Source organism: Electrophorus electricus, chromosome 8 (assembly GCF_013358815.1).
Source record: "Electrophorus electricus isolate fEleEle1 chromosome 8, fEleEle1.pri, whole genome shotgun sequence".
Taxonomy (NCBI): domain Eukaryota; kingdom Metazoa; phylum Chordata; class Actinopteri; order Gymnotiformes; family Gymnotidae; genus Electrophorus; species Electrophorus electricus.
The window spans coordinates 25349867-25364965 of NC_049542.1; the positions used below are offsets into that span (position 1 = coordinate 25349867).

General features: G+C 40.3%; 1 protein-coding gene across 2 annotated transcripts in view; it reads right to left on the reverse strand.

Annotated features, from left to right (window-relative positions):
• LOC113581142 (SH3 and cysteine-rich domain-containing protein 2-like) overlaps positions 1-14072 on the reverse strand; it is a 14992-nt gene extending 920 nt beyond the window's left edge. Inside the window, exons 1-12 of one of the 2 annotated variants that reach the window (XM_027016083.2) lie at positions 13686-14072; positions 10204-10516; positions 8083-8139; positions 7681-7775; positions 6649-6733; positions 5947-6059; positions 5140-5203; positions 4729-4781; positions 4416-4495; positions 2898-2949; positions 2439-2576; positions 1-1305 (exon numbers count right to left, since the gene is read on the reverse strand). The exon at positions 1-1305 is cut by the window's left edge and continues 920 nt beyond it. In XM_027016083.2, the coding sequence (XP_026871884.2) occupies positions 1207-1305; positions 2439-2576; positions 2898-2949; positions 4416-4495; positions 4729-4781; positions 5140-5203; positions 5947-6059; positions 6649-6733; positions 7681-7775; positions 8083-8139; positions 10204-10516; positions 13686-13757 (1221 nt within the window). In that variant the 5' untranslated portion in view covers positions 13758-14072 and the 3' untranslated portion in view covers positions 1-1206. The remainder of the gene's footprint in view (positions 1306-2438; positions 2577-2897; positions 2950-4415; positions 4496-4728; positions 4782-5139; positions 5204-5946; positions 6060-6648; positions 6734-7680; positions 7776-8082; positions 8140-10203; positions 10517-13685) is intronic. The other variant, XM_027016084.2, reaches the window with a different exon arrangement.
• Between the last annotated feature and the right edge of the window lie 1027 nt (positions 14073-15099).

Here is a 15099-nt window from a genome sequence, read left to right on the forward strand (position 1 = left end):
CGTCAGGGTGTCCAGTTTTGACGTATATTTGTCCATTTTTTGACATGTTCTCCCAAATTTTGGGGTGGTTGAAGCAATACAATACAATATTGGTCAGTTTGTCACTTCCCTTGCCCATTGGCAATTTTAGGCCAAAGAAAGTCACAGGCAAATTCAAATATAAAGTACAGATGGAAGACACATCAATCTAATGGAATAGGAGTTGGCTCATAGGTTTGGCTCACTACGTTTCGGTTTGTTTAAAAGGTAGAAACACTAGCTTGTCCTGATCTGGTGAACAGCTGTCTCTTCACTTTTTTTCTAGAGTATAGTATAGCATACTCACCCACTGACTAAAGCACACTGCCAAGTCGATGCAAATGTTCTCAAGCAGGCCGACACTCGCCTGGTGGACTGGTTACAAGTTCTGTAGTCTTATTAAGAGAACTACATTTTCCAGTAGCTCTAAAGTTAGACTACTGTCCATTCTTCCTTAGCCATAGATTTATCATCTGTGAAATCTGACCTCCTTTTGTGCCCCGATTAAACAAACACACACACACACACACACACACACACACACACACACTCACACACACACATACAAGTACACACACTGTGTCCTTGAATGTAAGGAACATTAAAATGAGGTCGTTCAGAAATAGATAAGTAAATCTGAGAGAGACTAATTTAGGCTGTAGCTGTACTCAAGAGAACACTTATACCACTGCATGGGATAAATTGAAAGACAAAGCAGAATATACGCATGGTAAAGAGAGAACACAGGGGATTCACATGCACACAGATGCTTTTGCAAATGGTGTAGTCAGAAGCACTTGTAGAAGAGCACTTGTGGGTGTCTGTCAGCTGTCCACCTTGCATAACATCCATCTTCATTGAGCAGATAACTGTGGTGGGTTCACGGGCCTATCAGAGTGCAGCATGTTTACCCCTGAGACAGAGCTGGGCTCTGGATTTGTGTCCAAAAGACAGATGTCGCCAGGGTCTGATAATAAATGTTAATGATAGTAATAACGACAATGTGTTTACATTCTTCTTGTGGGAGGGGCTTAGAAATGAGAGCCTCATTTCTATGGAGAGTTGATATCATTGGTGGCTCAGACCATGGTGGAGATGCAGCAGGTCACTACTGGATCAGATCTTCGATGTTGAGGTTGTCGGCACGGGACTGAGTCTGACGTGTGACATCAAAGCCCCTCCAGATGCTCAGATTTCCTCTAAAGAGTGAGCAGGGACCAATCCACGCTTCTTCCCACTATGCAGCTTCAAAAACCCCTCGCTGTTGTCTTTCTTCCCCACACAGATCTGGAGCAGGGTGACACAAAAGCGTTCACACGCTCACCCAGGTACTACCACATTCCTGGCAGGGCTCCCTAAGCTCTCTAAGGTGGAGTGTTCAGGGAGTGTTCAAGGAGTGTTCAGGGTGTATTATGTTAAGTATAGTCCCTGTACCTGTATATTGTATTCAGTGTGGGCTTGGTTACATGTTACCTGTGTTCAGTACAGATTTTCTATGTATAATTCATGATAAGAATGAGGTTTGTATATATATATATATATATATATATATATATATATATATATATATATATATATATATATATATATATATATATATATATATATATATATACACGTGAGAAGTGAGTTAACAATTAACAACAAACCCATACTGGTCGCATGCCAAAACTATTCATAACTATTGTGTGACACACAATAGTTATGAATAGTTTTGGTATGCGACCAGTATGGGTTTGTTGTTAATTGTTATGCGTCCAACCAGTATGGGTTTGTTGTTAATTGTTAACTCACTTCTCACGTCTGTGGACATTTATTTGGTTAGCAAACATTTTTTCTTTTTATACAAATTTAGATTCCATAAAGATTTAGTACATATAGTTTGTGTTCAGTATGGATTTTGCATGTATTCATTACCTATTTTCTATTTATCTGTCATGTTCAGTACAGGCATGTGTATTCACGTGTGTTGTATTTGTTAAGTGCATATTTTGTATATATATGTAATGTCTTGTTCAGGTTGTGTATGTGCTCAGTATGTGTTCAGTACATCTAAGATGTATTCATTTCAGTATGTGTTCAGCAGAGATTGAGTATGTGTATACTAAAATCAATATAAATTTTGTATTTGTTTAGTATATGTTCCTCACATGTATTTTCCGTTCAGTATGGGTTTTACATGTGTTTGGTACATTTTCTGTATGTGTATTTTAGGTCTAGTACAGGTTGTGTATGTGTTCAGTAGATATATGTTCTATTAGGTACAGGTTTTATATGTGTTCAGTAGGGGTTTTGCATGTGTATGACATGTATAGTACAATTTTGCATGAACATGTTCAGCATGGTTGTTGTGTTCAGTAAGTGTTTTGTAAGCATTCAGTACAGCTTTTCATGTGTCTTTTGTGTTCATTTGAGGTTACCTGATCTTCCTTAACAGCCATGTGACCCAGCTGGCGGTTTCCTTGGGCACCCTGCGTCACCCTCCACACACTCTCACCTGGACGCACTCTCTGCACAAAATTAGCAGGGAAAAAGCCTACCTTGTTCCCACTCTTCCCCTTCACACACACACACACACACACACACACACACACACACACACACACACACACACACACACACACACACACACACACACACACAGAGTTAAAATCCATCACCAATGTTGTTTTGATTGAGATTTAAATAAGGTCACAGTGAGTGCTGCTGTAATTTATTTAAGGAGGAAAGGTGCATGTAGAACAAAGTGTCTCACAGTTACGAATATCTTCCCTACTGGTCTGTGTCTTCTATGCACACACATAAGCGCGCGCATACACACACACACACACACACACACACAAACACAAAGTAATATAATCTCAGGAATGGATTCTCACCTTCCACCACTCTTCATTAGAGTCATCAGTGACCTGCACCCTGTCACCAGGACTGAGAGAGTAGGGGGTAGAGAGAGAAAGAGGGAGTGAAAGAAAGAGAGAGAGAGAGAGAGAGAGAGAGAGAGAGCAAATGTGCTTTGAGAAGAGGAAGTACATGTACATGTACTTGTTAAAGGTATCAGGTAGGAAACACAGTCAACAACATAAAAATATGCCAAGACCACTGGGCCATCTGTTTACTCACCATAGTATGTGAAGTAACTGTGAGTGTGTGTGTGTGCGTGTGTGTGTGTTTGTGTGTGTGTGTGTGTGTGTGTGTGTGTGTGTGTGTGTGTGTGTGTGTGTGTGTGTACAAAAAGGATATTCTAGGATTCATATTCCCATATTCATACTGCTCTTTAGCAGATGGTCATGGATTTTAATGTTTCAAACACACACACATACACTCACTCAGATGCACAAAGTCCTCATTGGCCTCATATATATTTATGTCCTTAGCCATCAACAGCAGGTCAGGGAGAGATGCACCACACAAGATATAAAACTGAGGCAACACTGCTGCTGAAGTCCTTTAGGAACAACTAACCTACAACCTCTAATGTCTAACCTTTCACCTCCAAGCATTCACATTCCCTGCAGGAACAGCCAGAAAGTGGGAGTGTTTATCACCACCAATGTGTCAGCTTTACCTAGTGGGAGTGTTCATCACCACAAGTGTGTCAACTTTAACTAGTGGGCATGTTCATCACCACTAAAGGTTCATCTTTAACTAGTGAGAGTGTCCAAAAACTCTCTGGCCTCCTGCTCAGTCTGGGGTTGGTCCTCACCCCACTGGTGACATGTGAGACAGCCCACCACTCTACAGATAAACTGTGAAATAAACCATCCAACATTCCTTTGAGGGGAGATGGGAGGCCATGCTGTGTTGGCACCCCACAGTAAGAACAACTAGTGGCGGACATCTCTAGATCCATCACCAGTGCCCTTATTGCTTGGACGGTCATGGAATAAAACTGCAGCAGTTTCATTTATTACATTGACAAAGTAAGGAACACTGATTTTTTTTAAAGTTCATCGAGGCCCAGCAATTCATATGTTTTGTTTTTCTATAGTCCCAAAATACAAGAGATCATGGAGATAAAGTTTTACTCGGTTGTACTTTGTCTAGTAAGCTCACTGCTGTATAAACTGTCCTATAAACTCACTAATATAAACTTATAAACTCACTAATTTACTCACTGTCTTATAAACATTAATTTATAAAGTCATTGCTATGTAAGATTACATTTACTATTTTATATGTGGTCTGCACCACTAAGATAAGAATGTGTTGCTAGCCAATGAGCACAATGACATGAAATGTCCTGTTGTGCTAACTTTTTTAGGTAAATTCCTGTGAACTAATTTTACAAATGGTGAATTTAGGGTCACAGTTAAATACACACACACCTGTATGAATGCACACATGCACTCACATGCACACCCAGGCATGCACACAAACATACATAGTTGACTTACTGTAGTTGTAGGTCATTGGACTCTTGGGGCAGGAATCTGTATAGAGCAACATAAGTGTGGATGGTGTGAAGTTTTGGAATCTAGAGAGAGGGAGAGAGGATAAGGGAGAGAGATGGGAAAGGAGAGGGAGAGAAGAAATGAGAGAGGGAAGGAGGAAGGAGGGAAAGAGGAGAGAGTGAGAAAAGAGGTATTGAGAGGAGGGTCTAGTTAAACCTCCCAATAAATACACTCTTATCAAAGCTATTCACAGCAACACAAATCCAGACTGGGAGCCTCAGGGTTCTGCCCAACAGGAGCAGAGGAGAAAGCATACCTTTACTGTCTCCTCTGTGTCTGTCTTCGTGTCTTCTGAAGGAGGGAGATCAGCTTTAAAAAGAAACACACCCCATAAGTGGGCATTCCACACTGAGAACGCTCATGGAGAAAGCACTCAGTTACAGGAGCAGACAGCGCAAGCTACACTCAAAGGGCTGATGGCCAAACGCATTACTGGGTTATTAGGACACTGTTCCTGCATGTGTGGAGAGTGCCTGCAGGACTCCATTATCAGTACCGTACACTTGTAAACGTTCCTTCACTTCCACACACGCACACACAGGGCAAGCACTGAATCGCTGCCAGCAAAGCCTTCACAAATAACTGTTCTCAGGTCAGTCTCATTTGGAATCTTTGCCACTGCTTACAACCTACAATAAATCAGTGGAAAATTCCTATTGCTGCTCACCTATCTCTGGGTCTTCATCTGGCTTGTTCTCCGCTTCCATCTCCCCATCCTCTTTCTCACCCCCCTGGGAGAGTTAATGAGCAACAGCAGAGAATTATGGACTTTAATACAACAGACATTTGTCTCGTACTCTCTGGGTTCTCCCCCGCATATGCTCAGTACCTTGCTCTTCGATACATCTTATCCAACTCATCAGGTGATAATGGAACTCTTCCTGAGCACAGTCAACACTTAGGAAACAAGCATTTAAATGTGTGGCACAGTGGTGCCAGGAAGCGAGAAAGTGAAGCACTGAAGTAATGAGAAAATAAATGAAGTCACACAAAATTCCACATGTACAGAGAGGGTATATATAACGCAAGACCTGTGAGGGAGCGACTGTAATGGATTTATGGATTAATAGGGAGAGAACAACAATTTTGATTGTTCCTTTAAGCTTTGTTCAGCATATATAACTGAGGTAATGCAGTTCATATTATTGTCACTATTCACCATTAACACAACCACAGCAAGCAAGAGACTGAATGTTAGATTAAGTTGCATCATAAAGTAATATCCATATACATTTTTAAAAGTACTAATTTTATCTAGCTACCATAACCAAATCACTTCTGAGCTCTTCATTTTCCATTAGCACCACAGCAAAATAATGAAGCGTATTTTCATAGCATAGAAAAATCAGTAAACCTTTTAGTCTAATCTAATAGGAATGACCCTTCTTATTTTACATTTCATAATAAGTATATTATCAGATCAGGCAGAAAATAACATACTGTCTGTAACAGACACAGACACACACACACTTACCAAGCTATGTGTTGGAGATTCACTCATGCTCCCAAAACTAGACCGACTCATCTGGGCCAGAGAAGTTCCATAGCGTAGTGTTGCATACACAGGATCTATTCGTGTCTTTGCCTCTAGAAGATACACAAACACACACACACACACACACACACACACACACACACACACACACACACACACACACACACACACACACACACACACACACACACACACAAACACACACACACACACACACAAACACACACACACACACACACAAACACATACACAAACACACACACACACACACCACTGTGCCTTCTTCCCATTGTAGTCATGTGCAGCTGTGAGCTAGCACATCATTCTATCATGTGTATTGCTCCAATTTCACCTCAGTGCATTACCCTGCAAATACCATAAAGGCTGAAAATGTTTCTGGAACTTTCTGTGACAAATCCCATGACTGGACCTAAACAGGCAATGGCATGCAGGTGAACTGGAAGGCAGGGGTCTGCCTGTTCTTTCTTTACACATTCTGTTTGCCAGCTGTTGAAATTGTAAATAACCAGATGAACTGAATTTGCCAATGCAGTTCAACAATTTATGCAAATATTGGGACTTGTTCGGCTCCCCACACCTCCAGACGGACATTCACTTGTCTCATGCATTCTCTCTGCATCTTGAAGACCCCCACCACTCTGTAGCCATTTCCAAACGCACCTTGTGCAGGTTGACTCTCCCTGACCGGGCCCAGCTGGTCAATGACGAGCAGAGGAGAACTGTAGTTACGTTTAAACATGCCAGTCTGAGAGTGGGAGGGAGGAAAACACAGAGAGATAAAGGGAGAGATGGGGGTGCGGGGCAAATAGTGTGAGAGAGAAAGAGGGAGAGAGTGTGAGAGAGAAGGACAGTGAAGTGAGAAGCAGGTTTGGGTTTCCTTTTTCAGTTTTTTAATTCACTCTTTCCCAAATCCCAACAGAGGATGCACAAAACAGACAAGTACATGCCAAAAATACTGCTCCATTTTTTTTTGTTACAAACAATGCACTTATCTGAATGAGCATTACATACTGCACTTTAGAGCCTGAGTTATAAGTTGATTTCTAAGTTGATACACATTCTGCAGCAGAAGCACGTACACTAAGATAGACTAAAATATTAACATATAACAACAATTAAATTGCACTGAAGTAAAGAAATCTGTTTAGTATAGAATTTGTTTCCATATTTCTTATAGTCAACAAGAAATACACACAGTATCTCAAGCAATAAGGCATCATACAAAAATGTCACCCTTGGTCATGCCTATTCAGCCCCAGCAACAGTGATGTTTAATGTAGTAATGCAGTAATGTGTAATGCTTTAACATGTACTGTACTGTAATGTAGTAAAGAGTAATGTACTTGTGTAATGCAGTTATGTGTAATGCGGGAACGAGTAGTTCAGTAATGTGCAACCCTGCCACGTGTAATGCAGTGTACTGCAGATTACAGGAACAGGGGTGGAGGGCAAATTATTATTTCAGGTCGATGACCCTCATGTGTTTCACTTATAGTATGTGTTCTCAAGAGAAAAAAAAGGAAGACAGACACAGAGGGAGAAAAGAGTGAGAAACAGAGAGAGGGAGAGAGAGAGAAACAGAGAGAGTGAGAGAGAGAGAAACAGAGAGAGGAGAGAAAGACGGAGAGAGCCATAGAAACAAAGAGAGAGACACAGAGAGAAAGGGAGAGAGAGAGACAGAGAGAAGCGTACCTTGCCATAGCATGTTTGCTGGGAGAGTTCTGATGTGCACCATAGATGAGCTGCTATTTTACATGTTTTACATCGTAGCCCCTGTTTAGAATTTCCTGGACAGGCAAGGGGATAGAGAGAGAGGGAGACAGAGAGAGAGGGAGAAGGAGACAGAGAGAGGGAGGGAGAGAGGGAGGGAGGGAGGGAGGGAGGGAGGGAGGGAGGGAGGGGGAGAGAGAGAGAGAGAGAGAGAGAGAGAGAGAGAGAGAGAGAGAGAGAGAGAGAGAGAGAGAGAGAGGGAGAGGCATTTGACTCAATTACTCTACATATATACTTTCAAATATATACCACTCTGAATCTGGTCTTGATTATTCAAACCAATTATAAAGACCATTCAGTTAAGAGTAAGAACTTCATACTGACCTGAATTACAACAGCATAAACATCCAATCAGAAGCAGAGTTAGGCCAGTCCCCATTACTTTTAATAATTCAGAAAAGAACAATCAAATATCAATTCCATTTAAAATAGAGTGACCCCCCCCCCCCCCCCCCCCCATTTACCCCAAAGCACTGGAATATGAAAGCAGGCCCTCCCTTTGACTGTTGTTCTACGCACTATGGGCTCTGAGTTAGTCTGAAATCAAACTGAGTAGAGAGCAGCAAATTAAAGCACATGTGGAATTAAAGGTCTTTATTATAAAAGCATGGCTACTAGGAGATAAGCGACAGCAGTGTGGGAGAGGCATGTTAGAGGCAGAACTGCACGTTTTAGCACAGCAATCCAAAATATATGGAACTGTTTACACTTCTCAAACTGATTAATAACTGATCAATTGAAGAAACAGTCTGCACTTACAAATTTTTACTTCCATAATTTATGTATAGGTTCTCAGACTTTCCCTATTGTAAGTTTCTTATTTCTAAGACACAATAATACACAATAATATGCTAAATACACAAAAGATTGTGGCGATCCACCCCACAGCCTCCACTGGAAATACACAGCTCCACAGTCAGCACAGCAGAGTCCCACAAATGCTTGGCACCACCATTCAGTAAGATCTCAAAAGAAACAGACACAGCACTGCAGTGATGATGCCATTCCCAGTATCGCTTGTATTTCTTGTGTTGTGATGACCAACTCAAAAAATCTGGGCTACCTCAAGCACTGCTGGTCCAGTTCTACACAGCCATAATATAGTTGGTCATCACATCCTCCACCTACATCTGGTTTGGCTCTGCATCTTCTTAGACCAAGATTAAAATCCAACAAATGGTGCGATGTGCAGAGAAAATCATCAGCTGTCGGATCTCCACCCTCGAAGACCTCTACACAGCTAGAAGAAGGCAGGGAAGACCATGGCGGATCCCTCATACAGTGCTGGCTCTTTATTCCAGCAGTTTGCATCACAGTGGAGACCAAGAATGAGAGCCATAAAGACTTGGACCAACCTGCACCTCTATAGCTTCTCTCCCCAGGCCATCTACCTCCTAAGCAAGGGCCCCTCTCACATCCCTCTGATTTAAATGGCAGCTTACCCACTTTATTACAGACACTGTAATGTACATAATCACTATATATGCCATAACATAATCGTTTGAAACGAGAACATTTTTCTTTTTACTTTAGTCATGTCATGATTCCACTTCACTAGCACCACAGTTCCTTTGCATCCCTGTCCCTGTTTTGGTTTGGCTCCAGTTTTTCATTCCATTTGCTTCTTTATTTTGGTTCTTCTGTTCTTCCCCCTCATTTTGTTTTCATTCGTTTCACCTGTTCCGGCTTTCACCTGTTCCGGCTTTCACCTGTTCCTGGGTTGGTTCCCTATCTGTTCTTGCATTTAAGCCCTTTGTTTGCCATGATACGGTGCTGCTCACTGTTTCACGTCTGTTCTGCATGTTGGATGTTTTATATCCATACTTCGCTGCCATATTCTTGGTTCCTTGTTTGCCTGTTTGGTTTGATTGCTGGTTTCCCTTTGTTTGCCATTTTGTTCGTTATGCATTCCGCTTGTGTATCTTGTTCTGACATCCTTGGCTTCACAGCTCTGTACTGTTCTAATGACTCTGTTTATGGATTTGCCCTTAATAAATCTCGCTCCTCTGAGCATTTGTATCCACCTCACAATCGTGCCGCGTTACAAGTCACTGCACATATGCACCTTAACTCGCAATATACACATTCTATAAAATGTTTGAATTTAAATTTATACTTATACTTGCTGCTAAATTCTCTTATTTGTAGATTCTGTATATATGTGCCTCAGCACTTGAGGACTTGTCCATATTTATCTCACATTGCACATACCTTTACTCACTGTTTGGTTGTATACTCGCTTCTATGTTAATACATAGTATATCTTTTTATTTTTATTTTATTATACTTAATTCTATGTTGACAAGTGCACCAAGAGAAATTCCTGGTGCACTTCGTACTTGGCAAATAATTATTCAGATTCTGATTCTGATAATATGTGTGTCAACAAATGGGCCTCATAATTTAAGATTCTTATGAGATCATTTAAAAGGTATAACTGCTTACCCACAATTACGTGTTTGCAAAGCTGACAGCTGGATGGCCGACGAAACACGTGCTCCAGGAAACAGTGTGTCTGCATGGGGCGTGGCTGCTGAACCACAGGGGAGGGGCTTAAAGAGGGTTTGGGGCTGACGGAAGGGGACAGGATAGCAGAGTTGTCACTAGGCAACGGTGAGCCTGGCAACATGGGCGGAGATGGAGGCGGCGGGTCGGAGATGAAGTCAGAAGGCAAACGAGCATCACTATAGGAACGCTGGAAAAAGTTCTCCACACTCTTACTGCGCATGAAAGCAAAAGAACGCTTCAGGCGCAACAACTGCAGAGACAGAGTGAGAGAGAGAAAGAGAGAAAGAGGCATGCATTGTCACTGTAAAGTAATGATACATACACGTTGTATTTTCAATTTTATGGCTTATATTTCATTTTATTCATTGTGAAGTTCTGTATTTATGTATTTTTGTATGTATGTATTTGTGTTGTTACTGATAACAACTCAACTCAAAATTACAGTTTTTTTTTTTTTAATATCATATTTGAATTTGAATGTGACAGAGGTAAACAGAAAAAAAATGGCATCAACAAGCCAAACCTTTACCATAAACATTAATACTTCTTTTTACAAATTATTTTAAAAGAGTATTTTTTACAAATACTTATTCATAGGGTATATCAAACCCCCATTTATGTAGATACTGAAGGTATCTTTCAGTGCTTCAAGGAACAAGACTTTGATCACAGAGTGTCATTCTTGTCTGAGTGTCTCCTAGAACAGTCAGGTTTTTACCACCATGTTTAGCAATCCTCAGCAAGTCAACAAAAACTGAAAGTGCACCATCAGATGAATGCAGGATAAGCTCATAGTGGCATGGTTCACGTCCACTGGTCCTAAATGTCATTTATTTAATCAGCATAAATTCAGCAGTCCTGTGTTAAGTAAGGTATTTAAAAACAAACAACCACAGAAACAAAACAATTTCAAACGTTTGAAGTCTGGCATTCTGATGCTGTAATTACATCATCATGCCAAAACACCAGCATAATCAGTCTGTAAAATGTCTCACTAAAATCATTTCTTTATAATGACTGCTCTCCACTTCTCCATATGGGAGGTCAATAATGAAGATAACTGGTGGTCACTATACCTCCACTTGCCAAAGGATACTATGACACACCAAAATAGGGGAGGAGCAACTTTAGTTCTGAAACCTTTAAAGGCATAGTAGGGCAAAACTGCATTGTGTTAAAACAGCTGAAGATGTGCAGAGTCACTGTGAAGTGGCAGCATTAGGACACACCCCAATCTGGAAACACTCCCATCAGGACACAGACCCGGCTGCACACGCCCAATTTAGTGAAAAACTGTTTATGAAAACTGACAGCTGTTAAAACTAATGGAAAGACCCCAACCACATAATCACGGTTACAAATCTGAAGAACAGAAAGGGCCCCGGGGGTGGCCTACAAAAAGCCTGATCTAAATTCAAGCTTTAAGGCATGCCCTAAGGATTAGTGCTCTTCAACAGCACCCTGATACCCAGTGTGCTGAGCTTTGTATAGAAACGTTTCCAAATAAAGCAAAGACAAAGAGTTGCTGACATTCTGCTAAAGACTCCCAGCTGCTGCAGACAAAGGAGCTCCCACTGATTAATGACAGAGCGGCTTCGATATATATACAATCTGAACATGCAGGGGTTTTGTCATTTGAAATTAATACTGTTCCCCCAAGCAAGATAAGGTTGCTCTTTCAAAGTGTGGAAATGCATAAGTGTATGGAAGAAAGACCTCTTCAGATGACCATTAAGAGAACGAAACTTTGTCATCCGGGAGGGTGATAAAGAAATACTCAAATCCTTCACTTGAATGAAAAGAGAAACAACTTTATTTAAAGTTACTGTGTTCAAAGTAAACATCCTGTGCGGAATAATGCAGCTGAGCAAAAATGTGTATTATATATATATATATATATATACACACATACACACACACCAGATGTTGGTGTGTGTGTGTGTGTGTGTGTGTTATTATGATTAAATTTATTATTATTAACAACTATTTTTTAAATAATATATACACTTTATTAAGTTAGCAAAGTATCTAGTTTTTAGAGGAGTACATGAGTAAAGTATAGGATTTTTAAACTTTATCTCTGAAATTTGAAAGATTCCCAAAGTGTGAATAACCAAGCAAAGTACTCTTCTCCTTAAGAACTACAGTTACCATCTGCTATCAATACATAATTATGAAACAGTAAAAAGTCAAATACTGCACTGTTTAAGAAACAATTATCAGGTCATGAGTTACTCCCCAACGTCCTTAAGGAGAAGAATTATTGCATGTTGACCCTTAGGAATACTGACGTTTTGAAACTAATATAACAAGCAAAGCAGATTTCAACAACCAACTCATCAAACGTATGCCAGTGCGACATCCATTTTCCTGGCTCCAGCTCTACTAAGACTCTTGCTGTAATAAGCTCACCGTTTATTTTAGCAGCCTGATGCTTGACAAAGTGGCAGCTGTTAATAGACAGTAAATGGCGTCACCACCTTGACTGTCTGTAGTCAGTATCATGACTACATCTCGCAGAGTGGCAGACGCTACGGCGGGTTTCTCATTTTATAAACATAAACGTTGAGGAGGACTAAATCCTCCTTTCCCAAATGGACCCATTCAAAACACGCTCATTTAACATATTCTTGTCCTAATTAAGCCTTAAGGCAACAACGATTTTAACTAATAAGTCACAAAAGCAGTATTGTCAAAGCTACTTTGCAATTTGAGGCAAATCAGAAAAAAAAAAACTTTTTTTTTTTGTATAAAGCTATTTCAATCAAGGTGGCATCAATAAACACAATCTCATTTATGTTTTATTATCGCCTAGATCATGCCTGAAGAACTGCACAAATAAATGTTTTCTCTTATCACTGACTCTAACAGCGCAGCTTTTAAAACAACATGAAAGGTGAAAACTTTATATATTTTTCTTAGTTTTGCGCTCTTTTTCTGCTTCCTTCTCAGTGGTCTGTATGTAGTTTTATTTTTGTTATCTACGTGAACCGCACGGATACATGTTTATTCCTTTCCTCAGAATAAAAGTAATAATAAACTACCAGTTATGAATTTCTTGTGATAAACTCGTCGGGAAATGTTCTGACACGTTATAACTTGTCACGTAAAACAGTTACAACAGGTCAACTATGCAATTCTGGGCTAACCGATTTTACACGTGTAAGTAAATGGCTTGACGGGTTGGTGTCCTTGAAAATTATGTATCATAACAGATTTGGTTTAAAAGCTCTAACCTATTGCCTACAGTTAAGACTGAACACAAATGTATTACAGTATTTATACGCTTCTGAAACAGCTATTTATCTGACCTGACGTTCTTTATGTCCGTTATGTGTCGCGTAATAGCGCGGTTGCGCAGAGGTTACTGAGCCACTCGATGACCAGATGGCGAATGCCGGTTCGGTGTCGGGCTTTACCTTTGATGCGGCCGTTACTGACGAAGTGCCCGGTGAGCGCTGTAGCTCGCTGTTCATCTCGTTTTCCGTCATCACCAGTTTGATCCAAGCGGTTCTGTCAGTAAAAAAAAAACCAAAAAAAAAAACAAGAAAAAACAACAACAACAACAAAAAACAATTACTCGGCTAAATAGGCAAAGGTTTAGTATCCTGCTTCTTGTTTCTTATTTGCAAAATTCGTGAGTGGTAATGATATAATAATAACGTCTGCAACTATATCCATTGCGTCGTCTCAAAGTAAACAATCTTTTCCCTTCCAAAGCACCCGAGCTTTCGGGGTTGGCAAGGTCTTCGCCTGCACACAGCACGCTAATGACACTAGATGTTTAGAAATCTCGCTCGGCGCCTTTTATTCTTCAGCAGAGGCAACAGGTCCGCCAAATATTCACGTACCACGAGCTCTCTCATCTAGTAGTAGGTTAACACCCCCCCCGATCACATGAGCTCTGCGCTGAAGACTAAAAGTTAATTCTTCTTAACACTCAATATACTAAATTTTAAAGTTCAATTTTTCATATATTTAAAATAACTAAAGATAGTTTCATTCAAGCAAACGATTCAGGTGAAGTTACATGAATCATTTGAAAGATTTTTGTTATGGCCCCATAAAAATCCCATAGGGCGGGGCGGCCCCTGTTTCTGCAAACTGATGGAGTTTTTCGGGGAATTCTCAAACCTCCATTATATGCTTGAAAAACCCCCAAGATATAGAGGGCAATGAATGGGAACCGGTGTTTTAAGGGGGACGGAAAGTCTACTGCGTTTTTTATTGTCTAACTCTAAACTCCTATAGCCTACGGTCCCTAGCAAATTAAGATGACTAATATTAATACGTCTAATACTAATAATAATAATTACAATAGCAACAATGACAACCACAAGAATAAACAAGTGTACGTGGCCAAACATGATTCGACTGGCCAATCAGTCAATATGATGAGCTCTATACAGGGAACGTGTGAGACTAGTAAATGTTATTGCTAAATTAAGATACTGCAGAATCAAGTATTCGCTATTGCACTATACACCAGTAGTTCAGGAACAGGGAGCTGTACTCAGCTTAAAATGTTTTTGAATATAATAGAAAGTAATCGTACCGCGCCCTCTTATGACTAGTGTTGGCAATGACAATTTAACTTTGCTAGCCTTTAGGAAAGCTAACTAACTCCTTTACTCGTTGGATGCTGTGACATGGCTCTCACCAGCTGAGATTTATTTTTATATCATTCCCGTCTGCACTGGTTTGGATACGACAAAGCAGAAAAAGATTATAAAAAAAAAAACCAAACAGAAAGGTATTCCTGAAGGTACGGCGTTTGTTGAAAAGCATAATGCGTTTACTTTCTAGGTGTACATCTAGATAACTAAGGAGACT